Below are 27,680 nucleotides of genomic sequence, written 5' to 3' on the forward strand. Positions count from 1 at the left end.
AGCTATTAACATAACTGTAGCCAACAATCAAACAAATCGATAGCTTCTGTTAGCTAACTTAATTGTTTCCAAGAAGACACAGATTCTGACAGTGAGACAGATAGATGTACAGTATTTTGCCATGTTGATTTCTGGCCACTGTTAATATACAGATACAGTCATTGTTTTCCTAGAGGACACAATAAACTGTGCTTAAAGTGTCTGGCTGAGATCCTGGTAGGGTTATTTAATAATGAAGTGTATGGTGCCAGCAGAACTATATCACAGGCAATTAGGACAGTAGACGCACTGTCCCAAATTGCCACCTTTCCCTGTATAGTAGTGCACTACTCTATGGTCCCTGGTCAAATGTAGCGCACTACTGTATGTAGGGAATAGGGTGCCATTTGGGACATAGTCCTACAGTGATATTGAGGAGCTGTTATAGGCAACTTGCCTTGGCTTTGGCTGGAGTCCAGGATGACATGAGTGATGTTGATGATGACAGAGAGATAGACCTGGGCACTGCTGTCAGGGGCCAGGAGGCCCTGGACCATCTTCAGCTCGTTCACAATGCTGAGAGGAAAGAAAATGTAATTGTTATCGTTATGTTATCGTATATCGTCATCAGAAGCAGCAAAAGTAGCAGTATCATTGTCATCATCTTCACTGTGAGGGGAGGGAGTAACAAAACAATCTGATGATAATATTTTTTGTCATCATCAACAGCATCATCCTAAAAAACACTGACGTCTTCTGATTTTCAGTGAGCATTTAGAATCAGTAAGGTTACATCCCAAATAGCACCCTATTATCTCAGGAACTTCTTTTGACCAGGATCCACGCACAGCACTACTGCCATTTGGGACGTAACCTAAAATACATTAATATTGACAGTCCACACACAGTACAACTCACATCTCATTCCACTTATCAGGCCCGCCAGGTCTGGAGACTGTCTCAAGGTAGGTGCTAATGAACCTGAACCCTGGCAACAGATACCCAACAGCCTCCTGGGGGACCAGCAATCTAACCACACCCTCCGCCCTCCTGACAATCTCCATGGTGATGTTGAGTGACTGGGCGTTGCTCATGTTAGGTCTGAATGCCAGCTGGAGGGCATCCTGAAGAATAATCTGGACCTCTTCACCCTGTAGAATACCCTGGATCTCTGCAGTGCCGTTCTGTGGTGTGAGGTCCATGGTGAAGCCACTCAGGACAGAGCTTGCAGCATCCATGATCGCCTGGATGAACTGGTCACTACCCAGACCTCCTTCCTGACTGGCCACCAACAGAACCTGAAAGGATAGGAGAGGAAAGGAGAGGAGAGGAACGGAGAGGAGAAAACAAAATAGAATAGAATAGAAGAAAAGGGAGAAGATAAGAGAAGAGAAGAAAATAGAAGATACAAGATTTTGTGTTTTAAATCCCCAAGTGGAAATTAGTTTGTCTGTCATACTACAGCCATAGGGGCTGTAATCCTAATTTAAAAGTATCCATTTTCACTTTGTATCCCATTGACAGTTAAAATTCACCCCATAGTAAAATATTTACAAATACTGTCAACATTGTAAAATTGCAAAATAAGTCTTCTGACCTCAATGGGACTACCTGTGTAAAATGAAATTACCTGGCTGAGAGTCTGGCTGTTGTGTTGGATGGCTGTGAGGTAGGCCTGTTGCTCTGGGGTGAGGAAAGAGCCAAGTGTCCTGAGAAGTTGCTGGAGGTCCATCCCAGGAGTAGTCACGTTCATCATCCCACCGCTTATGTTCCAATGCAGCATATTGGTCAGGACCTGGGTCACACGGGGCTGTCTCAGCCAATCCTGTGTCAGGTTGAGGTACTCCCTGATCTGGGTTTCGACCTCGCTTAACAAGCTGTGGTTTAGCCAGTTTAAGTTCCCGAAAGAGTTCTGCAAAACTTCTTGGTAAGCAATGTTTAACTTTAACAGGTTCAGGTTTTCATTGAGTATCCTGATGACCGATTGGCCGATTTTACTCACATCTGTTCCATTGATGGGGTATTGGATACTTCTCATCAAATACTGAACCTCTTTACTAACAAAGATGGTAAATTCTGTCTGAGAGAGTTGAAGAGCCAGCTGCATCTCTGCCATATGGAAGAAAGGGTCCAGGATTTCTGAGAAGGCACTGGTGCTGGTTTCATTCTCTAGCTTCCTCAGGTACCACTGTGCTATCTCCAAATACACTTTCTGTGCGTAATTTGGATCCTGCATAAGTGGATCAGTGGAATTGAGTGAGTAGACTGGAGAATGTCCAGAGGCGGACAGTTCGATCAAACCCTCAAGCACAGGGAGTTCATTATTGATCAGGGTTTCGGCCTCATTAATCAAGCTGTAGTTTAGCCAATTGTTCCCCAAAACCGCTTGGTAAGCAATGTTTAACTTGAACAGGTCCAGGTTACCCTTGAGTATCCTGATGACCGATTGGCCGATTTTACTCACATCTGTTCCATTGATGGGGTATTGGATACTTCTCATCAAATACTCAACCTCTTTACTAACAAAGATGGTAAATTCTGTCTGAGAGAGTTGGAGAGCCAGCTGCATCTCTGCCATATGGAAGAAAGGGTCCAGGAGTTCTGAGAAGGTACTGGTTCTGGTCACATTCTCTAGCTTCCTCAGATACCACTGTGCCATCTCCAAATACACCTTCTGTACATTACCCGAGTCCTGCATCAGTGGATCCGTGGAATTGTGTGAGTAGACTGGAGACTGTCCAGAGGCGGACAGTTTGATTAAACCCTCAAGGACATGGAGCTCGTTACTGATCAGCTCCACAGACTCCAGGTTGAGATGCTGTAGATTCTCTCTGATGCTGGCTATGGTAGCTGTAATAGCCTCAGTTGTTGGTATGAGTGGGGTTGGGCCAGACCCGGCGGCAAGGCCGATACTCACAGAGTGGTTGACCAGGATGGGGAGGAGGGAGATTAGCGCTGTGCAGTTGGACTGGCATCCCGGAGGTATAGGCAGCGCAAGGATAAAACCAGTGACTCTCTCACTCAGCTCCAGTGCACACTGGGCCAGGCTGATGGGATTGTTGGGCTGGGGCTCCAGGCATTGTTGCACATTGATGACACCCATGATGCTAGCCAGGAGAGCTGGTGCGTTGGTTGCGCCGGCCAGGGCAGCCATCTTCTCCAGCTCCCCCAGGGTAAGGTTGGATTGTAGCATAGCTTGCTGGAGAGAGGATACGCTGATGTTGGGAGTCGATGTAATCTGCTGGAGGAAGAAGGCAGTCTGGTCCACGGTCTTGAGGACAGACTCTGGCGTGACGGACATATTGTTAGACATGTCGGTATCGTGCCAGGCGAAGAGGAGAGTAAGCAGGTTGACAGTCACTTTCATGGACTCCTGGCTTGGCATGCTGGGTTTAGCTTGGCCCCCACTGAACATGTGGTCCCCACTAGCAGCCAGGATCTGGAGCACCTGTAATAATAACAATAATAATTCAAATAATAATACATTGGATTTAAAATGCCTTTAAAAAAAATGAAGGACAATGGATGGCAAAACAAATACAAAACCAACCTGTGGGACCGTAGCCGTGCAGTCCTGACCTGCCGCTGTACAAGACACCAAGCTCTCCATCACAGCCTGGAAGTGACTGACCATCCCAAGGTACTGCTGTTGGAGCTGTAGAGGTAGTAGGGTTGAGAGTCTCTGTAGCAGGGTCTGTAGGGCAGCCTGATCCCCAGCCTGGCTGAGCTGCTGGACGTACAGGAGCTGGAAGAGGTCCACCACAGCCAAATGGAGGTCTGTCACCTGAGCTGTGGCGAGGTTCCCATCTGGAAGCAAGAGCTGCTCATATCTGCGTAGCTGTAGAGTCGAGACCAGCAACTCCTGTAGTTGGATCACATACCCCAGGAGAATGGGTGTTGAGTCACCGTTAGGAGCATCCAGCACAGTCTTCAGCCGCTCCATGGCCCACAGGATGTTGTCTGCTATGCCCGCTGAGCTCTGGTTGGTGAGAGGATTGAGCAGCTGTCTGAGGAAGGCCAGGGAGGTAGAGTTGAAAGAGCCAGAGTAGGTGATCAGAGCATCTCCCATACTGAGAGACAGAGGCAGGGTCAGGTTTCCCTGAGCTACTGAGAGCCACTGCATCAGCAGAGACTCCACCCCGGTCAGGTCTGGCATGTTGGCGTTCTCGACAGGGAGCCCGGTAACTAGATGCCGGGTGTTCTTGGCCACCTGAGAAGTTCATTGACTTTATTATTATTACATATGATATTTTGGGGTGTTTTAATGATGTTCTGAAGCTTAATCAAATCTACAGTTTCTTAAAAACATTGATCTTGAATAAATAATACAATTACAAAATACTATACGGTGTGGTTTCCCGGACACAGATTAAATTTAGTCCTGGATTAAAAATCATGCTCAATAAAGAATCTCCTTTGAAAATGCTTTCTAGTCAAGAATTAGGCTTAATCTCTGTCTAATGTTTTTGGCTACCTTCAGGGCAATGGCCATCACAGATGAGGTGTTGGGGGCCTGGGATCCACCTCCCTGGATCCACAGGGCTTCCAGAGGCTTCAGGCCCAGGGCCTCTAACATCTCCCCCAGGAGAGAGAGGGGCAGCTCAGAGTTGGTGCTAAACTGCTCCAGGGACATGAGGTTGGAGACCAGCGTGATGTCCTTGTTCAGGATGGTGATCAGGTTCTCCAGGAGGGCTGGGATGGAGCCGTCCCCTAGGACTAGGTCGGCGCTGAGGAGCTGGGTGACCAGGCCCGTGGCAATGTTTCCATAGACAGCCTGGAGGAAAGACAAGGAGCCCTGGACATGCCTGTGGAAAAGAGAACAAAAATGTTTGTTATCTTCTCACTTGGCACCAAACACATGCCTCATAATCAACAAGAAAAGGTACATTGACATTTAATAAACCAATAATCAAAATCAATAACAAATCATTTGTTTTAGTAATAATCTACTAGTCTATATGTTATAATAATAATCTAGTCATAAAATATATGATCAATTGACAACAACAAAACAGATCAATGAGAGCGCATCACTAAGAAGTAAGTGTGAATCGGAGTCACTACAATATGAGGAACAGTCAGACACAATGTGAGCAGGAGAAGGAAAGACACCAGGGGAGATGGCAGAAGTCTGTGGCAGAAGTGAAGTTACAGTAGTTAGATAACACTTTACTTAGAGGCATGGGATAAATCCCAAAAGGCACCCTATTCCCTATCCCTATATAGCGCACTGCTTTTGAAAAGAGCCCAATTGGCCCTGGTCAAAGGTAGTGCACTAAGTAGGGAAAATGTTGCCATTCTGGACACAGCCTATACCATAGACTCCACACCTATGGCCAGGCACTATCCTTCTCTGCCCTATGAGATTACTTACCGAAGTAATACAGCAGGATTAGCAGAAAACTCCTGCACCAGAGCAGCGGTGGTTGGGATAAACTGCTGCCAGGTAAACCCAGTATTGCAGATATAGGCGTATGTGGTAGAATCAACAGTACCTGTTATGACAGTTCACATATATTGTTTTAAAACAGATAGAGATCATGAGTGGAACAGACAGAGCCTGCGTCCAAAATAGCACCCTATGTAGTGCATTACTTCTGACCAGGGGGCTCTGGTCAAAAGAAGTGCACTCTATAGCGAATAGGGTGCCATTTGGGACAAACAGAGTATCTTGTCATTATGTATCTTTGTCACAGAGCTACTGCTCAGCGTTGATAACAACACCAAGACAACCAGGGCAATGAGTAGTCACGTTATAGAAATGTACACACGTGCAATGGCGGCCATATTGCCAAAAATGCATGTAGCTTTGAGCATTGGATATGGATACTGGATATTGCTGACTATAAATGTTTGTTTATTCCTCATTATAATGAGTAATCAAATTGCTAGTTAATTTATAAAAATCCATTTATAAAAATCTATTTATAATTTATAAAAATCAAAAACAGAAATACCTTATTTACATAAGTATTCAGACCCTTTGCTTTGAGACTTAACATTGAGCTCAGGGGAATCCTGCTTCTGTTGATCATCCTTGAGATGTTTCTACAACTTGATTGATCCGCCTGTAGTAAATTCAATTGATTGGACGTGATTTGGAAAGGCACACACTTGTCTATATAAGGTCCCACAGTTGACAGTGCATGTCAGAGCAAAAACCAAGCCATGAGGTCGAAGGAATTGTCAGTAGAGCGCTAAGACAGGATTGCGTCGAGGCACAGATCTGGGGAAGAGAGTTCCTCTGTGGAAATGGGAGAAACTTCCAGAAGGACAACCATCTCTGCAGCACTCTACCTATCAGGCCTTTAAGGTAGAGTAGCCAGATGGAAGCCACTCCTCAGTAAAAGGCACATGACAGCCCACTGGAGTTTGCCGAAAGGCCCCTAAAGACATTCAGAGTATGAGAAACAAGATTCTCTGGTCTGATGAAACCCAGATTGAACTCTTTGGCCTGAATGTCAAGTCTTGAGGAAACCTGGCACCATCCCTACGGTGAAGCATGCTGTGGGGATGTTTTTCAGCAGCAGGAACTAGGAGACTAGTCAGGATTGAAGGCAAAGATGAACAGAGAAAAGTACAGAGAGAACCTTGATGAAAACTTGCTCCAGAAAGCTCAGGACCTCAGACTGGGGGCGAAGGTTCACCTTCCAAAAGGACAACGACCCTAAGCACACAACCCAAGACAATGCAGGAGTGGCTTCGGTACAAGTCTCTGAATGTCCTTGAGTCGCACAGCCAGAGCCCGGACTTAAACCCCATCAAACATCTCTGGAGAGACCTGAAAATAGCTGTGCAGCAACACTCCCCATCCAACCTGACAGAGCTTGACAGGATCTGCAGAGAAGAATGGGAGAAACTCCCCAAATACAGGTGTGCCAAGCTTGTAGCGTCATACCCAAGAAGACACAAGGCTGTAATCACTGCCAAAGGTGCTTCAACAAAGTACTGAGTAAAGGGTCTGAATAATTAAGTAAATGTTATTTTCAGTTTTTATTGCTAATGTATTTGCAAAATTTGCAAAAAAAAACGTTTTTGCTTTGTCATTATGGGGTATTGTGTGTAGATAGATGAGGGAAATAATAGAATAAGGCTGTAAAGTAACAAAATGTGGAAATAGTCAAGGGGTCTGAATACTTTCCAAATGCACTGTACGTACCTTTTCTTATGTGTTCTTAATGTGTTTGTTGGATTGGTGTATGCGTGCCTGACTCACAATTTGGTGAAGCGGTGACGTTGGGCTGGTAGTTCATTATCCAGTAGGCGATGTGGAAGTATGACTCTATAGACGGCCACATTGAGCTGTTCTGAAGGTGAGAGCCCACAGTGACGAATGCCCCCAAACCCCTGAGAGACAGAGAAATGGATGTTGAGTTTATACATGACAACCAACTCATAACATATACATACTTACATATCCCACTAACATATTGGATAGCAATACCTTATCTCAGCTAGGGTTGTGGCGGTCATGAAATTTTGTCAACCGGTTATTGTCATGCAAAAGACTGCTGGTCTCAAGGTAATTGACCGTTAATGAACATAAATGTGTTTAGCATCTCCAGGCCTCCAAACATACAAGCAGCTGATGCGCCTTTGGAACATCTACATTTCAAAAAGTCTAATAATTCAATTTAATATACACCATCACAATAAATCTATTATTTATTTTAGTCAGGTCTAAAGAAACATTATGATATGAAGAGAATGTATTTGAGTTGGCCTACTGTATGTTATCTGGCTATGCTCCATGCCATAGGCTGTAGGCTTGTTCATTTAGCTGACAAGATATGTTTAAAAGTCCCGTGCCATATATAACTTTATGGTAAGAAGAATATAATTAAATATAGCTGAATAAAATAGAAAGGATTTTTTACCAGTCCGGAGCGAGTGCACATATGAAATGGCTATGCTGAGCGTAAAAGTGATCATTTGAAACAGGTACTATAAAATAGATTTAGATTTATTTGGAAAATGTTGTTGTGAATGATCAACCTTAGAATGTCTTAGAAATCAAAAGATATATGGGCTGCATGACGAGAATGTAGGCTATTGATGATTTGAGAAAGTTGCAAAAAAGCATGCGTTCTGTTCATTACCTCAGGATGCACAGCTGTTCTCTCATCAAGTGATCATATTTTCACCCATCAGATTATTCTCAATTTAATCTTGTCTTCACAAATATGTCAAATTGGTTTCGATTTAGAACGGCCCATTATCAAATGGGCAGGAACAGGGGGCGGGGGAAAAGACAGTGAATGGAGGCCGCAAACTTCCCACCGGTCCGTTTTTCAATTATTCCTGGTAGCCTACTTGGGTTTTATAGCAGAGCTGTGCTTAATATGAGCAGCTGGAAAATAAATACAACAACACTTATTTCACTTCATGCATCAACCACCGCTGTTTCTGCAGCTACCCAGTGCTTAATTTGGGAAACCAAGTGAAATCTGTTTGGGAACAAATATAGTAACATGTTTTCACAATGAAATTCAGCTTCTCTGAATGCTCCTGAAAGGAATAAAGGAGAGAGTAGGAGATGGAAACACTTGGTGGTGAGATATTCTGTATAGCTAAAGGTAATGTGCCACCCGATTAATTAGGAAAATTTAAAAAATACCCTATTACTAGGCTATTCAAAATCAAATACAAATGCACTATAATTGTAGGCTACCTGTAAGCTCCCCTACACAATCAATGTACCTACAGCAACGCCTAGGGCTATTCATTCTCTCCCAGACTCATGAATAGACATTTGGAGCACAGCATAAGTTAACCAGTCCATCCAGTATGCATAATAATACAGTACACACTCAAAGGTGATTAGGCCTACTCCAATTTGTTTAATTTTGGAGTATAGGCTAGACCAATGATGTAGCAAGGACATCTTAAATCAGTTTTATTTGATGTTTTTCTGCAATGCGTAATAAGCGGTAGGCTATGTATTGTACAATTTAGTTTTAATGGATCATTCTAATATGCATACGGGTGCTTTGAATTAATCATCACCTTAGAAAGTGGTATCCATTTTGTTGTGTTAAGGCTTTGAAACAACATCCAAAACAACCATGTTTTCCACTCAGTTTCAACCTGTTTTTGAACTTCTTTTTTCAAATTGATCATCACAGTGAGGTGAGATTTAAAAGCACATACTGTTTTGATGGTAAGTGTTGGATGTGATTTTTGAATTATTTTGCATTGACATCAGAGTGGTTAGAGGGACAATAGAGCCCCGAGTACCAGGTTGTTAGGACCTGATGGTCGTTAGCAAGTTGGGAACTACCAAAGTATGTCCAGAGCGCATAAAAGGAGATTACTGTGTCTCAACGGTCAAGTGGAATCTCACTTTACATCAATGTCTATTCAGTATCATTTCTGCATGTTGTATTTGCTAACGCATGTTGATAGACTCAATATTTTCATGATGTCGGCTCGCCTACAGTACCAGTCAAAAGTTTGGACACACCTACTCATTCAAGGGATTTTCTTTATTTGTACTATTTTCTACATTGTAGAATAACAGTGAAGACATCATGTAGTAACCAAAAAATATATTTTACATTTAATATTCTTCAAAGTAGCCACTCTTTGCCTTGATGACAGCTTTGCACACTCTTGGCATTCTCTTAACCACCTTCATGAGGAATGCTTTTCCAACAGTCTTGAAGGAGTTCCCACATGAGCTGAGCTCTTGTTGACTGCTTTTCCATCACTCGCGGTCCAACTCATCCCAAACCATCACAATTCGGTTGAGGTCTGGTTATTGTGGAGGCCAGGTCGTCTGATGCAGCACTCTGTAACTCTCCTTGGTCAAATAGGCCTTACACAGAACGGAGGTGTGTTTTGGGTCATTGTACTGTTGCAAAACGAATGATAGTCCCACTAAGCACAAACCAGATGGAATTGCGTATTGCTGCAGAATGCTGTGGTAGTGTCACGTGTGCTCCCTCTCCGGCCTCTAGGTCACCAGGCTGCTTGTTATGGCGCACACCTGTCACCATCGTTACGTACACCTGCTCGTCATCAGACTCACCAGGACTCCATCACCTCCTTGATTACCTTCCCTATGTATGTCACTCCCTTTGGTTCCTTCCCAGGTGTCATTGTTTCTGTTTCATGTCTGCGCATTGTTCGCGTTTCCTTGTTTTGTATTATGTTACGTTTATTTATTAAAACATTCACTCACTGAACTTGCTTCCCGACTCTCAGCGCACTTGTTACAGGTAGCCGTGCTGGATAAATGGGCCTTGATTTCTAAATAAATCACTAACCCTGTCACCAGCAAAGCACTCCCACACCATCACACCTCCTCCTCCATGCTTCATGGTGGGAACAAAACATGCAGAGATCATCCGTTCACCTACTCTGCGTCTCACAAAGACACGGCGGCGTAAATTTGTGCTCATCAAATTTGGACACATTTCCACCGGTCTAATTTCCATTGTTTGTGTTTCTTGGCCCAAGCAAGTCTCTTCTTATTATTGGTGTCCTTTAGTAGTTGTATCTTTGCAGCAATTCGACCACGTAGGCCTGATTCACGTAGTCTCCTCTGAACAGTTGATGTTGAGATGTGTCTGTCACTTCAACTCTGTGAAGCATTTATTTGGGCTGCAATCTGACGTGCAGTTAACTCTAATGAACTTATCCTCTGCAGCAGAGGTACCTCTGGGTCTTCCTTTTCTTTGTCAGTCCTCATCAGAGCCAGTTTCATCATAGCGCTTGATGGTTCTTGCGACTGCATTTGAAGAAACTTTCAAAGTCCTTGAAATTTTCCATATTGACTGACCTTCATGTCTTTAAGTTTTGATGGACTGTTGTTTTTCTTTGCTTATTTGAGCTGTTCTTGCCATAATATGGACTTGGTCTTTTACCAAATAGGGCCATCTTCTGTACATCACCCCTACCTTGTCACAACACAACCGATTGGCTCAGATGCATTAAGAAGGAAAGAAATTCCACACATTTACTTTTACCAAGGCACACCTGTTAATTGAAATCCATTCCAGGTGACTACCTCATGAAGCTGGTTGAGAGAATGCCAAGAGTGTGCAAAGCTGTCATCAAGGCAAAGAATCTCAAATATAAAATATATTTGGTTACTACATGATTCTGTATGTGTTATTTCATAGTTGTGATGTCGTCACTATTATTCTACAATGTAGAAAATAGTAAACATAAATAAAAACCCTTGAATGAGTAGGTGAGTCCAAACTTTTGACTGGTACTGTACATACTGATAACTCCGCTTGTGGATGCAAGGATATTGTATACTCATTTATACACAAACCTTGATTATATTATCTCAAGACAGCATGGTCATCCTGTGGTTACTAAAGGTACACTAACCATGACAAATGAAAAAGAAAGTACACACTCATCACTACTTGGTCGATTTATTTGACCAACGTTTCGGCCAAAGGGCCTTCATTAGTGTGTGTACACACTAACCTTGTCATGAGAATCTGTGTCCAGTCCACTGCAGTGATGTTCTCAGGGACCCAGCCCACCAGGTAGGCAGCATCCAACAGATTACTGAAGTTCCTCAAGGCCACTTCACCGCTGACAAAGGAGCCAGCCAGTGCATGCCACTCAGTGAGGATCATGGGAAGGGTGACATTGGCGTTGGTAGTGCCCTGTACTATGTTCATAAGCTGAGTCGCCTTGGATATAGAAGGAAATTATAAAATGATCAAAGAAAGTTGAATATACTGTACATGTTTTATGATATAACATAACAACAATTGCTGGCTTATTCTAAAATGTCTTAATATCCCCAAAAATGTACTTAAAGTAACTTCTCAAAATGACAAAATGGTTTCTGTAAGAAAAAAAATATAGAAAGAAAATCCATAGGCTCATATATGACACAGTTTCTGTTTACTGTTTACTACCAACGATATTCTCACTAGACCATTCATCAATGTTTCTCATGGAAATTACCTACATGGTCTAAACCAGTATTGGCTCGGAGGGAGGTTTGTGTTGTTTGTATTCTGCTTTTGTGATAACCTTTTAATCTTCAGTTATTTAATCAGAACCTCATTTTCTAGGGAGCCCTAGCCAATAAGACAAAACCTGTGAGAGCTGTCCAGGTACACGTGACTTACCTTGTCAACCACAGGCATCCACTCAGCCAGCAGAGCATCTGGGAGACGAGAGTTGTTCCCTGGGCAGAAGAGGGCGTTCCACAGGCTGGGGTCCATGGAGCTCAGAGAGGAGAGCCAGGACCACTGGCCCAGCAGATCTTCACACCTTACTGGTCCCTGAGATATTAGGACCTATTGGAAACCAATAAGCAATGAATAAATTAATGAATGAATGAATGTCACTGAGCCATTATAATCTATTGGAAACCAACAAGGAAGGAATGAATGGAAGGATGAATGAATGTCACTGAGCAAATAGAACCTACTGGAAACCAACAAGTAATGAATGAATGAATACAAGTATTTATTTATTCAATAATGATTGAATTAATCTATTTATTAATTAATGAATTGATGATTGAATGAATGAATGTCCCTGAGTCATTAGGATCTATTGGAAACCAACAAGAACACCATATCACTGAAAATACCACTCATATAACCCATAGACAGTGCCTTGAGAAAGAATTCATCATCATTTTAGAAATGTTTGAAAATTTATTAGAAATAAAAACCTGAAACATTACATTTACATAAGTATTTAGACCCTTTACTCAGTACTTTGTTGAAGCACTTTTGGAAGCGATTACACCCGCGAGTCTTCTTGGGTAAGACCTCACAAACTTGGCACACCTGTATTTGGGGAGTTTCTCCCATTCTTCTCTGCAGATCCTGTCAGAATGGATGGGGCACTGTCAGAATGGATGGGGAGCGTTGTTGCACAGTTATTTCCAGGTCTCTCCAGAGATGTTTGATTGGGTTCAAGTCCGGGCTCTGACTGGGCCACTCAAGGATATTCAGAGACTTCAGAGACCCGAAGCCACTCCTGCGTTGTCTTGGCTGTGTGCTTAGGGTCGTTGTCCTGTTGGAAGGTGAATCTTTGCCCCAGTCTGAGGTCCTGAGTGCTCCGGAGCAGGTTTTCATCAAGGATCTCTCTGTACTTTGCTCCGTTCGTCTTTGCCTCGATCCTGACTAGTCTTCCAGTCCCTGCCTCTAATAGATATCCACAGCATGATGCTGCCAACCCCATGCTTCAACGTAGGGATGGTGTCAGGCTTCCTCCAGACGTGACACTTGGCATTCAGGCCAAAGAGTCCAATATTGGTTTCATCAGACCAGGGAATCTTGTTTCTCATTTTCTGAGAGAATTTAGGTGCCTTTTGGCAAACTCCAAGCGGGCTGTCATGTGCCTTTTACTAAGGAGTGGCTTCCGTCTGGCCACTCTACTGTAAGAGCCTGATTGGTGGAGTGCTGCAGAGATGGTTGTCTACTGGAAGGTTCTCCCATCTCCACAAAGGAACTCTAGAGCTCTGTCTGAGTGACCATCAGGTTCTTGGTCACCTCCCTGACCAAGGCCCTTCTCCACCGATTGCTCAGTTTGGCCAAACGTCCAGCTCAAGAAAGAGTATTGGTGGTTCCAAACTTCTTCCATTTAAGCATGATGGAGGCAACTGTGTTCTTGGTAACCTTCGATGCTGCAAACATTTTTTGGTACCCTTCCACAAATCTGTAACTCGACACAATCCTGTCTCGTAGCTCTGCGGACAATTCCTTCGACCTCAAGGCTTGGTTTTTACTCTGACATGCACTGTCAACTGTGGGACCTTATATAGACTGGTGTGTGTCTTTCTAAATCATGTCCAATCAATTGAATTTACCACAGGTGGACTACAACCAAGTTGTAGAAACATCTCAAGGATGACCAACGGAAACAGGACGCACTTGAGCTCAATTTCGAGTCTCATAGCAAGGTGCTTGAATACTTATGTAAATAAGGTATTTCAGTTTATTATTTGTATTATTATTTACTTTGTTATTATAGGGTATTATGTGTGGATTGCTGAGGATATTTAAAAAAAAATCTTTTTTTGAATAAGGCTGTAATGTAACAAAATGTGGAAAAAGTCAAGGGGTCTGACAACTTTCCGAATGCACTGTAAGCCCATACACAATATCGCCATATCACTCACAATGTCCTTTCATAAAATCTAACTTATGACAATGTAAATGTACAGTTTAAGTCAGTTGTTTACATACACCTTAGCCAGATACATTTAAACTCAGTTTTTCATAATTCCTGACATTTAATCCTAGTACAAATTCCCTGTTTTAGGTCAGTTAGGATCACCACTTTATTTTAAGAATGTGAAATGTCAGAATAATAGTAGAGAGAATGATTTATTTCAGCTTTTATTTCTTTCATCACATTCCCAGTGGATCAGAAGTTTACATGCACTCAATTAGTATTTGCGGGCATTGCTTTTCAATTGTTTAACTTGGGTCAAACGTTTAGGGTAGCCTTCCACAAGCTTCCCACAACAAGTTGGGTGAATTATGGCCCATTCCTCCTGACAGAGCTGGAGTAACTGAGTCAGGTTTGTAGGCCTCCTTGCTCGCACACACTTTTTCAGTTCTGCTCACAAATGTTCTATAGGATTGGGCTTTGTGATGGACACTCAAATACCTTGACTTTGTTGTCCTTAAGTCATTTTACCACAACTTTGGAAGTATGCTTGGGGTCATTGTCCATTTGGAAGACCTATTTGCAACTAAGCTTTAACTTCCTGACTGATGTCTTGAGATGTTGCTTCAATATATCCACATCATTTTCCTACCTCATGATGCCATCTATTTTATGAAGTGCACCAGTTCCTCCTGCAGCAAAGCACCCTCACAACATGATGCTGCCACCCCCGTGCTTCATGGTTGGGATGGTGTTCTTCGGCTTGCAAGTCTCCCCTTTTTCCTCCAAACATAACGATGGTCATTATGGCCAAACAGTTCTATTTCTGTTTCATCAGACCAGAGGACATTTCTCCAAAAAGTATGATCTTTGTCCCCATGTGCAGTTGCAAACCATAGTCTGGCGTTTTTATGACGGTTTTGGAGCAGTGGCTTCTTCCTTGCTGAGCGGCCTCTCCGGTTATGTCAATATAGGACCCGTTTTACTGTGAATATAGATACTTTTGTACCCGTTTCCTCCAGCATCTTCACAAGGTTCTTCGCTGTTGTTCTGTGATTGATTTGCATCTCTAGGAGACAGAACGTGTCTCCTTCCTGAGCGGTATGACGGCTGCGTGGTCCCATGGTGTTTAAACTTGCGTACTATTGTTTGTACAGATGAACGTGGTACCTTCAGGCGTTTGGAAATTGCTCCCAAGAATGAACCAGACTTGTGGAAGTCTACAAAAAAAATTCTGAGGTCTTTTCGCTGATTTCTTTTGATTTTCCCATGATGTCAAGCAAGGAGGCACTGAGTTTGAAGGTAGGCCTTGAAATACATCCACAGGTACACCTCCAATTGACTCAAACGTTGTCAATTAGCCTATCAGAAGCTTCTAAAGCCATGACATCATTTTCTGGAATTTTCCAAGCTGTTTAAAGGCACAGTCAACTTAGTGTATGTAAACTTCTGACCCACTGGAATTGTGATACAGTGAATTATAAGTGAAATAATCTGTCTGCAAACAATTGTTGGAAAATTTACTTGTGTCATGCACAAAGTAGATGTCCTAACTGACTTGCCAAAACTGTGGTTGAAAAATTAGTTTTAATGACTCCAGCCTAAGTGTATGTAAACTTCCGACTTCAACTGTAAATGCTTAACACAAAAAAAAAACACCAAGACAATGATACTACTCTCTCAATCATTGGATTTAAATAAATGTTAAATAAATATTAGGCTCTAATATTTTGATTTCACATGACTGGGCAGGGGCGCAGACATGGGTGGGCCTGGGAGTGCATAAGCCCACCTATTTATTACAGACTGAAATACTCCTCAGTTTCATCAGCTGTCCGAGTGGCTGGTCTCAGACGATCCCGCATGTGAAGAAGTCAGATGTGAAGGTCCTGGGCTTTCATGGTTACACGTGGTCTGCGTTTATGAGGACGGTTGGAGGCACTAAAACAACGTTGGAGGCACTTATGGTAGAGAAATTACCATTCAATTCTCTGGCAACAGCTCTGGTAGACATTCCTGCAGCCAGCATGTCAATTGCACTTGAGATACATCTGTGGCATTGTGTGGTGTGACAAAAATGCACATTTAGAGTGGCCTTTGAATGTCCCCAGCACAAGCACCTGTGTAATGATCATGCTGTTTAATCAGATTCTTGATATGCTACACCTGTCAGGTGGATGGATTATCTTGGCAAAAGAGGAATGCTCACTAACAGGGGTGTTAACAAATTTGAGAGAAAGAAGCTTTTTGTGGGTATGGAACATTTCTGGGATCTTTTATTTCAGCTCATGAAACATGGGACCAACACTTTACATTTTTGTTCAGCATACTTCTGGTTGTAAGCAGGTTATAAGTGCTTAAGTTATTTTTATGATGTAATTTCAACCAGCTTTGCCTGCTTTTCCTAATTAAAGCCAGTCCACTCACCTTCATGATTGTCTTCACTATTGAGTCCATGACCTGTCCAGCAAAGTTGTCAGCAGCAGCCTGGTTGGACATCAGGGAGAGGAAGGTATCCTGGTAGGTATGGGCATCCGTCGACACCTTCCCCATCATCTCTGTGTGTCAGAAATAAAACACAAGGTGACCATGGTCAATTCAATTCAAAATGCTTTATTGGCACAACAGAAGTCTACAGTTGCAGTTCATCTTCATTGGATACAGTATATGCAGCACTCATACAGTACTATACACACAGTACATACCCACTACAGTATCCAAGCCTGTCGTAGCCAGCTGCATGGAGGCATGGCCGGTGGTGAGGGCCATCTGAACGTAGTTCCAGCCAGGAATGCCCTTCAGAAGCTCCACTGCTACTGAGGACACACCCAGGAACCTGCCAACACAGAGTTTAGATGTCACCCATGGGAGAATGGACACTATGGATAGACTTTGGGCTTCTTTGCTTGGCAATATACTTTCTTATGGAGTTTATAGACTATTCTGAAGCTTCCAGGTACTAAGATCAGTTACACCTATTTCAGGTAGATTCAAGTGAAAGTCCTATCATCACCGACGACTACTTTAAGTCTATTTCCAAAACTATTGAACTGACAATTTTAAATGTGCAGTATTTTACATGTATCTAGCACCAACACTACACAATGAGAGAAACAAAACAATATTCACTCACAGCTCTTCCTCTATGGTCTGAGGCTGCGTGTCACTGCTATGCTGGGACCTGGTGTTGTTGGAGAAGCCGTGGCCCCCGGGGGCCTCAAACAGTCCCATCAGGCTGTGGACGAGGCCTTTGGCAAAGGTCACATCCCCCAGAGCAGTGTCTTTACTCGAGGTCAGAAGGCTCTGAAGAGGGGAAACACAGCAAGCCACACAGAGGACCAATAAACCCCATTGAATCACAATATCCTTTGCGACCCTGTATGCACAGTATGTTTAATACAGTTACCACTGATCATCATATAAGCCCATTAGGGATCAAACAGTCAGCCTGAAGTGTGTCAAGATGGGAAGATAAAGGGAAGGAGAGAGGGAAGAGATAAGGAACCAGGGTTGGCGTCAATTTCATTTCAGGAAGAAAGCTGACATTTTTTAACCATTTTTCCTCATTGCTATTTAATGAGGAAATGTTTCATTGGAATTCCTGCTTACTTCCTAAATTGACTGCATTAACATGGAATAGACCTCTAATCAATGAATCTCCATTGACATCGTGTTTCCCTTTGCTTTTAAGAGATTGATGTCAGCCTACTGTACCTATGTACAATAACCACTGATCACAAGATCAGTCCATTAATGAAAAAACAGTCAGGCTATCATAAAAAAAATATATTATTTCTGAACCAGTGAGTGAGCACACAGATGAGAGGCGGCTTAGCTCACTGCCTCTGCCTCTGACTGGTAATAAGTTTAAAGCTCTACCCCTAGCCTCGTGGCAGCCTGGCAGAAAGGTGTAATTGTTAATCTCTGGGGTCCTGTTATACAGGTGGCCCTGTGAGTTCCCCCATCAGTCCCCACTGCTCTGTTATGTTGTTGAAGCTAGGATGTTACCAAGGTAACCCTTTGTTTGGTTTGCCCCTGTGTCTCTGATTGAGTGTTTGTATTGAGAAGGGGGTAGAGCGAGGAAGGGAGGGAGAAAGAGAGAGAGGAGGAGGAAGAGAGATAGAGAGAAAGTGGAATTATATAATGTATTCATGTCTTACATTTGAACAACAGAGAAAAGAATAAGGGGAAAAAAGGTTTGTAATGCTATTCAGATAGGAAATGAAAGACAGCAACGGTCCTACCCCAGACATCACCTTCACTGTCTGTTTTCCTCTGTTCTCTGCGCTGATGCCATAACACATCGCCACCTACCACACACACATACCTGTTGGGCCACCTTGTCGGCACTGATCCACCCCAGCAGAATATCCATTGTCCCTCCAGTACAAGCTGCTTGGAGCTCAACACTGAGGTTTCCTGAACATATGTAGGAATGCAGGAGTGCCTTGTCCATTGTAAGCGCCACAGCCTAAAGGTTGGGGTTGAAGAGGTTCATGTTTGGGGATGCATCAGCAAACTAATTTATACTTTAATAATCCCATAATTACTTTGAACTAACATAATTTTTTAGGAGTAATTGTACATATCTCCTTCAAGGGATACTTCGGGATTTTGGCAATGAGGTCCTTTATCTACTTCTCCAGACAATTTATATGTCGCTGTGTCCAGTATGAAGGAAGTTAGAGGTCGTTTCTCGAGACAATGCTAACTAGCGTTAGCGCAATGTCTGGAAGTCTATGGGTATCTACTAGCATGCTAGCAGATACCCATAGACTTCCAGTCATTGCACTAATAATAGTTAGCTTTGGCTCGCGAAACTACCTCTAACTTCATTCATACTGGACACAGAGACCTAAAAATGGTATCCACCAGTTCATCTAACTCTGGGCAAGTAGATAAAGGGCAGCATTGCCAAAATCCTGAAGTATTCCTTTAAAGGGACAATCAGGCATTCAAATAACAACAAAACAGCCACCCCGCCACTTTTTGGGGTAAATAGCTTAGGGATGGTGCTGAAGAATTCAAATTCATAGACGAAGCTATATTGTCCCTTTTAGAAAAGTGGTGATGAGTATCACTGTTGAGTAAGAACAGGTTTTACATCCATCCTGATATCAGATAGAAGCATTCCTAGTCACTTCCTGGGACCTAGACTTATCAGATTATATTATTTAGTATGCCCGTCATACCGGCTAAATATTTATTTACTGGAGGATATTCAAACACATACTGTGCTGTACTAAGAACAGATTTAGCCCAGGGAATGGAATCTTTAGCCAGGTCCCAGATATGTTTGTGCTGTCTTGCCAATGTGACACGACAATGAACACAGGAGTTGGCTAGACAGCACAAACAGATCTGGACCAGGCTAGGGAAGCTTAACTCACATTTCTGAAGCATTCTAACAGGGCCTTTGGCCAGGGAAGGGAGGTTTACCTGGTCTAGTGGTATCCTGACCTGCTGCATGAGGGTGTTGACAGCTGCTGGTGCTGAGGTATTGGGTGGCACCATGATAACATCACCAAGAGTGATGTAGACATCTGTGTAAAATCATATTTTTTGAGAAATGTCAGATAAAAGTGGCCTATCTAAAGAGGTTACTGACAAGTGAGAGGTGAAAACATGACAGTCAACATTCCTCTGAGGGGTTTGTATTTTGGCCTAGTATAAATGTTGGATGTACGTTCACATTCTAATTTCTTTCATAGTGTTCCCTTCTAAATCAAAAGAATGTTGTTTGATTCTGTAAGTCATGACAAATAAAAACACTACCTCTGTCCTCTTCCAATTAACCTGGCTGACTCACATAGCTGAACTGAAATGAGCTAGTTTGGTAGTTGCCAGGATTTATTCTATCACAAATTGTTTATCCAAAAGCAACAGGTCAGAAATTCCTGATACTTTATTTAATAGTTATTAAAGCCATTGCATCTTGTATTAACCCAGATGATAACGCCATAACATGGCGAAACAGTATTGTGCTTTGTTAGGGGGTTTCCCCTTAGGATAAAGGTTTATTGTTGTGGGCCTGAATTGTGGAGTCTGAATTCAAAAATGTAAAATGCATCTGATTCCGAGCATCAGATGATATTTATGTCTTCCCAACTGAATAAATACATTGACAAATCAAAAACATATAAATGAGTGCAGATGAACATTTGGTGCTTGAGGTAAAGTAGTAATTAGAGAAAGAATAAGGATGTTAGTAAGAGAGTCATCAGAAACCAATAGAGATAGTCAGTAGACATGGAGATCAAACGTGATGTAAGAAAAAGGTTGGAAGTGATTTAATCCTCAATAATTGTATACATGCATGTTGTCTTTTTCTACTCTAATTGTCTAATAAACAGATCTGATTTTGTTGATTGCTTTGTTCTTGGCATAGGTGCCGTACCTTTGCCATGCCAGTTCCTGACGTACTGGAGCAAGTTGATGCTTCCGACAATAGCAGGGTTCACCATGGAGACAGCTGAAAGATTAGCCGCTGGGAAGTTGCTCTCGATGGCAGCCATAGTCCTACACAGGAGAGGGGAGGAGGAGAAAACATATGCCTGATAATGATTTACTCACCTAATGTAGGCTATGGTGAGCAGACATAGAAATATCTGAATGTGCACACATGCACGGAAGCACACACACGCACATATGGATGTACGCATGCACGTAGCACACACACACGTACAATATTGGATCATAAATTGTGCCTTCCTGTATTATACTTATGCTACAATGTTTATTCTATTCTACTGAGCAGTTTACTTTATGTTTGTATTCTTATCGTATCTTATTTCTTATTGTCGTTGCATTGTCTAGAAGGAACCTGGAAGTAAGCCTTTCGTTGGATGGTGTATAACATGTGTATGCCGTACATACGACAAATAAAACTTGAAACACACACACACACACATTCCAGACACCTGCAGCAAGATGAGTTCATTATGCTTATGTAATACCTTGAAGAAACAAGTTTCGACATGACTTTTGTCACGGAGAAAAAAGAGCCTGTCATTTATTATGATTAAAACACAGCTTAGGAGGTATGCATTTTTCCACCATGGTGCGGCTGACAAACCAGATTGTTGAGATAAAAAGGAATGGTAAAGTTCAGCAGTGTTTGTCGAAACTCCCTCTATAGTTCATCCTGTACTCTACAACTATCTATCTCTTGCTAAACTCACAGAACCACGCTACAGGCTGAAGTTTCCCCTAGGCACAGATCTAGGATCAGCTTCCCCTCTCCCAATCCTAACCTAAACCATTGGTGGGGGAAATGCAAAACCGACCCCAAATCAACATCTGGGGGCAACTATACCCTACCCCCAGAACCAACCAAGGTTGTAAGCTAGGGTCAGTACAGTTTAAAGCGCCATCAACAGTATCCCCTCCATACTACAACTATCTCTCTCCTCCCAAACTCTGCCCGCTTCCTCAACAATACTCTCCTCGGAGCCTGGTTCCTTTCTAGGCTCCTTCCTTGGAGTTAGTTGTTTCCTTGTCGGTGTGCTTCTGCTTGCTCTTTGTGCTCTAGGCCGGGTTACTTTTAAGCACTTTGTTAGGCACTTTGTTAGGCACTTTGTTAAGCACTTTGTTAGGTACATTGTGACAACTAATAATAGTAAATGCCATTGAGCAGAGGCTTAATCCAAAGCGACTTACAATCATGCATGCATGCATTTTCATATGGATGGCCTTAGCGGGAATCAAACCCATGGCCCTGGCATTGCAAGACTTCTAAGAGGCATTCTCTACCAACTGAGCCACACATGACCAACTGTTGATGTAAAATACATTTGATTAATACATTACCTCTTGATGTTTTGCAGAAGACTCTCCCCCTCATCCAGCACCTGATCCAGGATCTTATCGGGGGTGGTGGGCATGAGGAGACGTGGCAGGCCCAGTAGCCCCTCCCACAGCGAAGTCTCCCTCTGCAGCCTCTCAAACACCACAACTGCCGTGCCCATTGTGGTTAGGGCCTGCGCTGGGTCTTTCAGCAAAAGCTCCGTCAGGACCTGAGGGAACCAGCAGCATGCTTCAACATTAAAAATCAAACATGATCCATCTATCTTATGTCTGAATTTGCATAATATTAGTATTGTGTTGCCATCCTTCCAAGTCTTGTTTGTCACTGTTGGAACAGTGAGGAAGAGGAAATTTGAGAGCACACACACATACACACACCTGGTTGATGGTGAGCAGTGAAACCTCCAGCAGGGTGTTGTTGGACTTGCAGAAGGTGACCAGTCCGTAGGTGAGGGGATCGATGGAGGACATGGAGGACACGTTAAGGACCGTCAGGGAGAAGGAGCACAGAGACCTCTTCAACAGATTCACGGAATCCAGCATCGCATCCAGCGCTTCCTGCTCGCTCGCACAGGGTAGAAGGATGGCACATAGGTATTTGTAATGAGTTATATATACAGTACATCATCTCAATACAAACCACTTTCTGAGATTTCTGGTTCCAACCGCCGTGTTTATGTGTGACGCAGAGTAGGTGAACGGATGATCTCCACATGTGTGGCTCCCACCATGAAGCATGGAGGAGGATGTGTGATAATTTGGGCGTGCTTTGCTGGTGACACTGTCAGTGATTTATTTAGAATTCAAGGCACACTTAACCAGCATGGCTACCACAACATTCTGCAGCGATACGCACTCCCATCTAGTTTGCGCTTAGGGGGCTATCATATGTTTTTCAACAGGACAATGACCCAACACACCTCCAGGCTGTGTAAGGGCTATTTGACAAACAAGGAAAGTGATGGAGTGCTGCATCAGATGACCTGGCCTCCACAATCACCCGACCTCAACCCAATTGAGATGGTTTGGGATGAGTTGGATCGCAGAGTGAAGGAAAAGCAGCCAACAAGTGCTCAGCATATGTGGGAACTCCTTCAATACTGTTGGAAAAGCATTCCAGGGGAGTACCTCATGAAGCTGGTTGAGAGAATGCCAAGAGTGGGCAAAGCTGTCATGAAGGCAAAGGGTGGCTACTTTGAAGACTCTCAAATATAAAATCGATTTTGATTTGTTTAACACTTTTTTGGTTACTACATGATTCCATATGTGTTTTTTCATAGTTTTGATGTCTTCACTATTATTCTACAATGTACAAACTTTTGACTGGTACTGTACATATTGATGATTTCCATCAGACGCACCTTGTCTCCCAGTAGGGTGTTGTTCAATCCCTCCATGGGAGAGTTGTACTTTGATTTATCTTGGTGGCTGGCATCTGGAAAATATGAAGGATATAATTAAATTATAGGCCAGCATGGTACCATTCATTACACCATCCTTATGTCATTGTATAAATTGTAACAAATATAAACAAGAGACATTGCCACAAAGATTGTTAACATAGGCTACAAGGGAAACAAATCAACATAGTTATATTGAGTGTAGTATTTATTAGCAGTTCACCTATATGTTTTTAGACTTTCCTGTGGTTTCTCTAGCCAGTCTGTTTGTGCTATCATGTCAACTTCTTGTTACTTATTGTCATGCCAAACATTGACAAAAACGCTTGGCTTGACAATGACAGCAATAGATTTGGCAAGAGCACAAACAGATCTGGGACCAGACCATGGTTTTCTGTTACTGAGGAAGTGGACCTACTCAGAAAGTTGTCCCAGAGCTCCATGATCTGAGGCTGGTCAGATGTCTCGTGCAGCACAGCACGGACTCTACCACCCATCCCAATGCCCATTAGCATGGGGGTGCCATGGGGCAGCAGGGATACCCTGTTATATATGGAGAGAGGGAGAGGAGAGGAGAGAGAAAGTACGGTGAGAGTGGTTATGCAATGAGAGAAGGGGTGGAGAGAGAGGGTAAGGTAAGAGAGGGGACCACTTAGACTGGTCTCAGATCTGTTTGTGCTCTTTCCAACTCCATTGCGTTCATTGTCAAGCATGACAATTCAATAATGAGAGAGCAGAAACAAACAACCACCTAGGCTATTAAAATAAAAGGCATCAGTATGAGAAAATATAAATGTACCACCCAGTAGAGTACAATGACAACCAATGACCTTTACAAATGCCAACCATCATACATAGCCTCTTCACAATCTTTTCACACAACCCTACACTTTGACAACAAACACCCATCAGTTACTTATGTAATAGCTGTTGTTTTTAACACAAAGAAACACTTACTACACTAGAATGGCGATGATAATGACTATTTATAAAAGGCTGAAGATGTGTCCAAACAAAAAGGTAGAAAATAGAAGCTATGAAGGGTGAGGCATTGTGAAAGCAATCTGTCAGTCAGCCATGCAGTCAGTTACGTATTACACCAACGAAAGGGGAAACCAAACAGGTTCTCCTAACATTGGCACCCTCATGGAATGTTCTTATGCTCAACAACAATAAGTAGAATTAAGTGACAACGACAGCATGGACTAAACATAATGATGAAGTCACAGTTGATTCCACAGAGGAACTTGAAATATGCAACACACCTAACTCTACAAAGCAAGACTTTTCCATGGTCAAATGTTCAGAAAAGGACTCACATCCATCTTACCTTAAACATATTATTTTAAATTATATTGTTGACCAATACAAATTCAAAACTGTACTACAAAAAACGTCTAATGAACAACATTGTCATTGCTGTGGACGACAGGCCATTATCAGTCAGCAGAAAAAAACAGAGTTAGAAAGCATTCCAGAGATTGTGTCTATTGTCTGTGGCTTACCCCCCCCCCCCCCCCCAAGGAAGTTTTCCATGAAAACACTAATCCCCTCCCTTGTGATGTGACGCAGTACCATCAAGGTGTCTCCCTCCTCTGTGCTGTGGGGTTGCTGATCTCCAGCCTGTCTCTTTGTCTCTCTACTCACTAAAACTATACCAGATGATAAAATGAGCCTCAACGCAAAACAAAAATATATTTATTCCTCAGTGGTATCACAATATTGATGAATCTGAAAGGAATAATTGATGTGACACATCCACAAACGACTTAATGTAAAAACAAATCCTTTTGGGTTATCATTATATTCATTTGTTCAGTTCTGGTGGATGTTGAGGTTTGACTTTTTTAACTTATATTATGACCTATGAGGCCTTTCTGCTCTGAAATCAGACAGCCTGTTTCCTCACACTATTCCCTGACTCTATCCTTCTAGGCAATGGAATTGCAAAATCAAAACCACAGCATCATCCAATTCTGATAGATAACTTGACCACAGAAGCACAGTAGTTCAGGTTCAGGAGAATGTTGTATGAGAACAATGATGGATGAGTTGAATGTCCCCCCTTACTACGCAAAGTGCTTTGAGCATCTGGAAAAGCACTATATAAAACCACAAAGTTATGTGAAGACAGAGTACCTCTTTGCATCGTGTTCTGTCCACGATGCCCTGGTGTTTTTAGTTGACCTCTTGGCGAACAGACGAGTTGTGTTGTGGCAGGAGCTGTCTGTGTTACACATGAGGGTCTGGAGAAAGGGGAAGAAACCTGTACTGGGGAGGTTCCTAGGGGCCACATAGCCTGGGAAAAAAAGATAGATAGACAAACAGACACCCCAATATTGTATCGTGAGTTCAATGGCAATTCCCAGCCCTACCGATTATGCATCTTGAATGTGAGTTATTTTGGTCATGCTTTGTTGACTTAAAACTGGGCAGAAACAACACAATTTACTGGTATTGCTATACGAAAGCCCATAGACCAATCATGATGGCATCTCAACTCTAACACAATTTGGTCACTCCTATTTGTGTTGTTAGTTTTCTTTTATTTGCTGAATCACGTGATGAGGAGCTTTGTGAGAGGTGAGGACCCCAGGGTCACGAGATCTCCCACGTTACATTGGCCGTCTTAACTAACTCTTTAGAGTTTTACGTCAGGGAGGGAAACATACACACACATCTTTTCATCTGTTGTTTTCAAGCTTTGGAAAAGATCTCCAGAACAAAACATTGTGACTGAAGATGAAGCAAACACAGTAGTTAAACTCTGTCACTAATGGAATTGTAATTTAACGCAGTAGTATAATGACCACATACACCTGTAAAAAAAATGGTATATGATTAACTCAACACTTTAGTTTAGTATTGACTGATGTATTCTCTAATCTCAAGGGGATTTTTTTTTTTTTAAATGTGTCATAGATTCACCAACAAGTTATTACGCAATGTCATAAATCAGTGCACCTCTCTAGAAACGGTCCTTTACTTACATGAGTCTTTCAACTTAGGGGGGAACTGGGAGCGGGTGATGGCCAGGATGATGAAGATGACCAGTGGCCAAACCAGGAGGGCCACAGTCCAGCCCTGATGGACAGAATACAAAGTTTCAGATCAGATAGTCCAGCCCTAACACACACAACACCTTACATTGTTTAGACTAGATAAAAACACAGACAATTTCTGAAGACAGTCAATGTTGCTTTCATTTGTTCATAGTTTTGTATACATTTGTATAAGTGCATTGAAATTACAAAACATGTAATGTTGATCTAAAATGTGTGTCTTAATGTGTAATAGATCATCAGAGACTTAGAACATGAGAAAATTCGTTTGGTATGACATAATTATTTTCTTTCAAGATGTCACTCATGCTCCTCATATAATTATTGAAGGAATAGCTTTCACAATAAACCAATGAAATGCTTGTTTTTTTACATACCGGTTGTCTAATGACACCAAGGGCATTTTTCCAAAGTAAAAGTCGCAGCTGTTGGAAAAATCCGGCCATCAGTAAAGGAAGCTGGAGGAGAAAACGATGGGGGGGAAAAGGACTTGTCAAATTATGTATTTGTCAATGTTGAATACTAATCATTATAATATGCTCAGTACTATAATATAATCAGTACTATTTGTATTATTATATAAAGTCATCAAATCATTGCATTTAACAGACACTATGGAAAAAACCTATAGGGTTTCGTTATGTATTCCTTTATCCTGAATTCTAAGATTGGAAAAGTGTGGAGTTTAATCGTGTTATTGAATGCATTATAATCTGAGCAACTGGCTTTAATGTGGTCTATCTACCTCGTGTCTCTGTGAATATAACATTGGTTGTAAATATTTCGATTTTTTTTTTTAAAGATAGAGAGAAACTAGACCATGACCTGAATTTCCTAATATAATTTGGCCAGATCTAGGCCAACATTATTTATTTTTATATCAATTCGATCATGTTACAGATTCTCCCCACATTAGCATGGTTATCATCATCTTTAGAACATATTCAAATGAACACAACACATATAACACGAAAATAACATTTCAATTTCAAATAGGTTACATTTTCTCTTGGTTTTTCCCGGGTAGCCTAAAGTCCTTATCGGATATTATCGACAGACTCCAACTGGGACATCGTAAAAGTAAATCCTAGCAGCCGCTCTCCGTCAGTCGGAACAACTTGAAGAAAAGAAAGAAAACAGGCTACTTCAATCCACAGCGTTTAGTGACTTATTATAATATGCGGAATATCTTGTGGGCCCAGCCAGCAGTTACAGTCCAGAGTGGTTGTCTGAATCCAATTTAGTTTGCCGTGATTCTTGGCTTCTGCAGGTGCTTCAAAGACAGTCATGGACTAATAATGCAGCCTAAGGGGCGGGTGTTGTAACT

At 42.3% G+C, this 27,680-nt stretch overlaps 1 protein-coding gene across 1 annotated transcript; it reads right to left on the bottom strand.

The window, feature by feature from the left end:
• Positions 1–158: 158 nt before the first annotated feature.
• LOC129821469 (uncharacterized) lies at positions 159–27,680 on the bottom strand. Its single transcript, XM_055879156.1, has 24 exons — positions 27,355–27,680; positions 26,731–26,811; positions 26,282–26,375; positions 25,431–25,590; positions 23,710–23,834; positions 23,253–23,326; positions 22,270–22,449; positions 21,895–22,100; positions 20,483–20,604; positions 19,525–19,628; positions 18,413–18,556; positions 17,219–17,388; positions 16,791–16,921; positions 16,513–16,643; positions 12,084–12,254; positions 11,425–11,636; positions 7,196–7,326; positions 5,354–5,474; positions 4,454–4,784; positions 3,530–4,189; positions 1,610–3,427; positions 898–1,277; positions 437–555; positions 159–169 (listed from the first exon to the last, which is right to left on the bottom strand). The coding sequence occupies exons 2-24, from the start codon at positions 26,797–26,799 to the stop codon at positions 159–161; spliced, it is 5,664 nt and encodes a 1,887-aa protein (XP_055735131.1). The 5' UTR covers positions 26,800–26,811; positions 27,355–27,680.

The sequence above is a fragment of the Salvelinus fontinalis genome, chromosome 23 (assembly GCF_029448725.1).
Source record: "Salvelinus fontinalis isolate EN_2023a chromosome 23, ASM2944872v1, whole genome shotgun sequence".
In the NCBI taxonomy this organism is placed as follows: Eukaryota; Metazoa; Chordata; class Actinopteri; order Salmoniformes; family Salmonidae; genus Salvelinus; species Salvelinus fontinalis.

Bases quoted from the DNA above. Each gene is read 5' to 3' on its own strand.
- LOC129821469 (XM_055879156.1), bottom strand. From the start codon at position 26,799: ATGGCCGGATTTTTCCAACAGCTGCGACTTTTACTTTGGAAAAATGCC. The intron at 26,376-26,730 runs GTATGTAAAAAA...TCTGTCCATCAG, and splicing joins TTGGTGTCATTAGACAACCG to GGCTGGACTGTGGCCCTCCT. The intron at 25,591-26,281 runs GTAAGTAAAGGA...TTTTTTTCCCAG, and splicing joins CCCTAAGTTGAAAGACTCAT to GCTATGTGGCCCCTAGGAAC.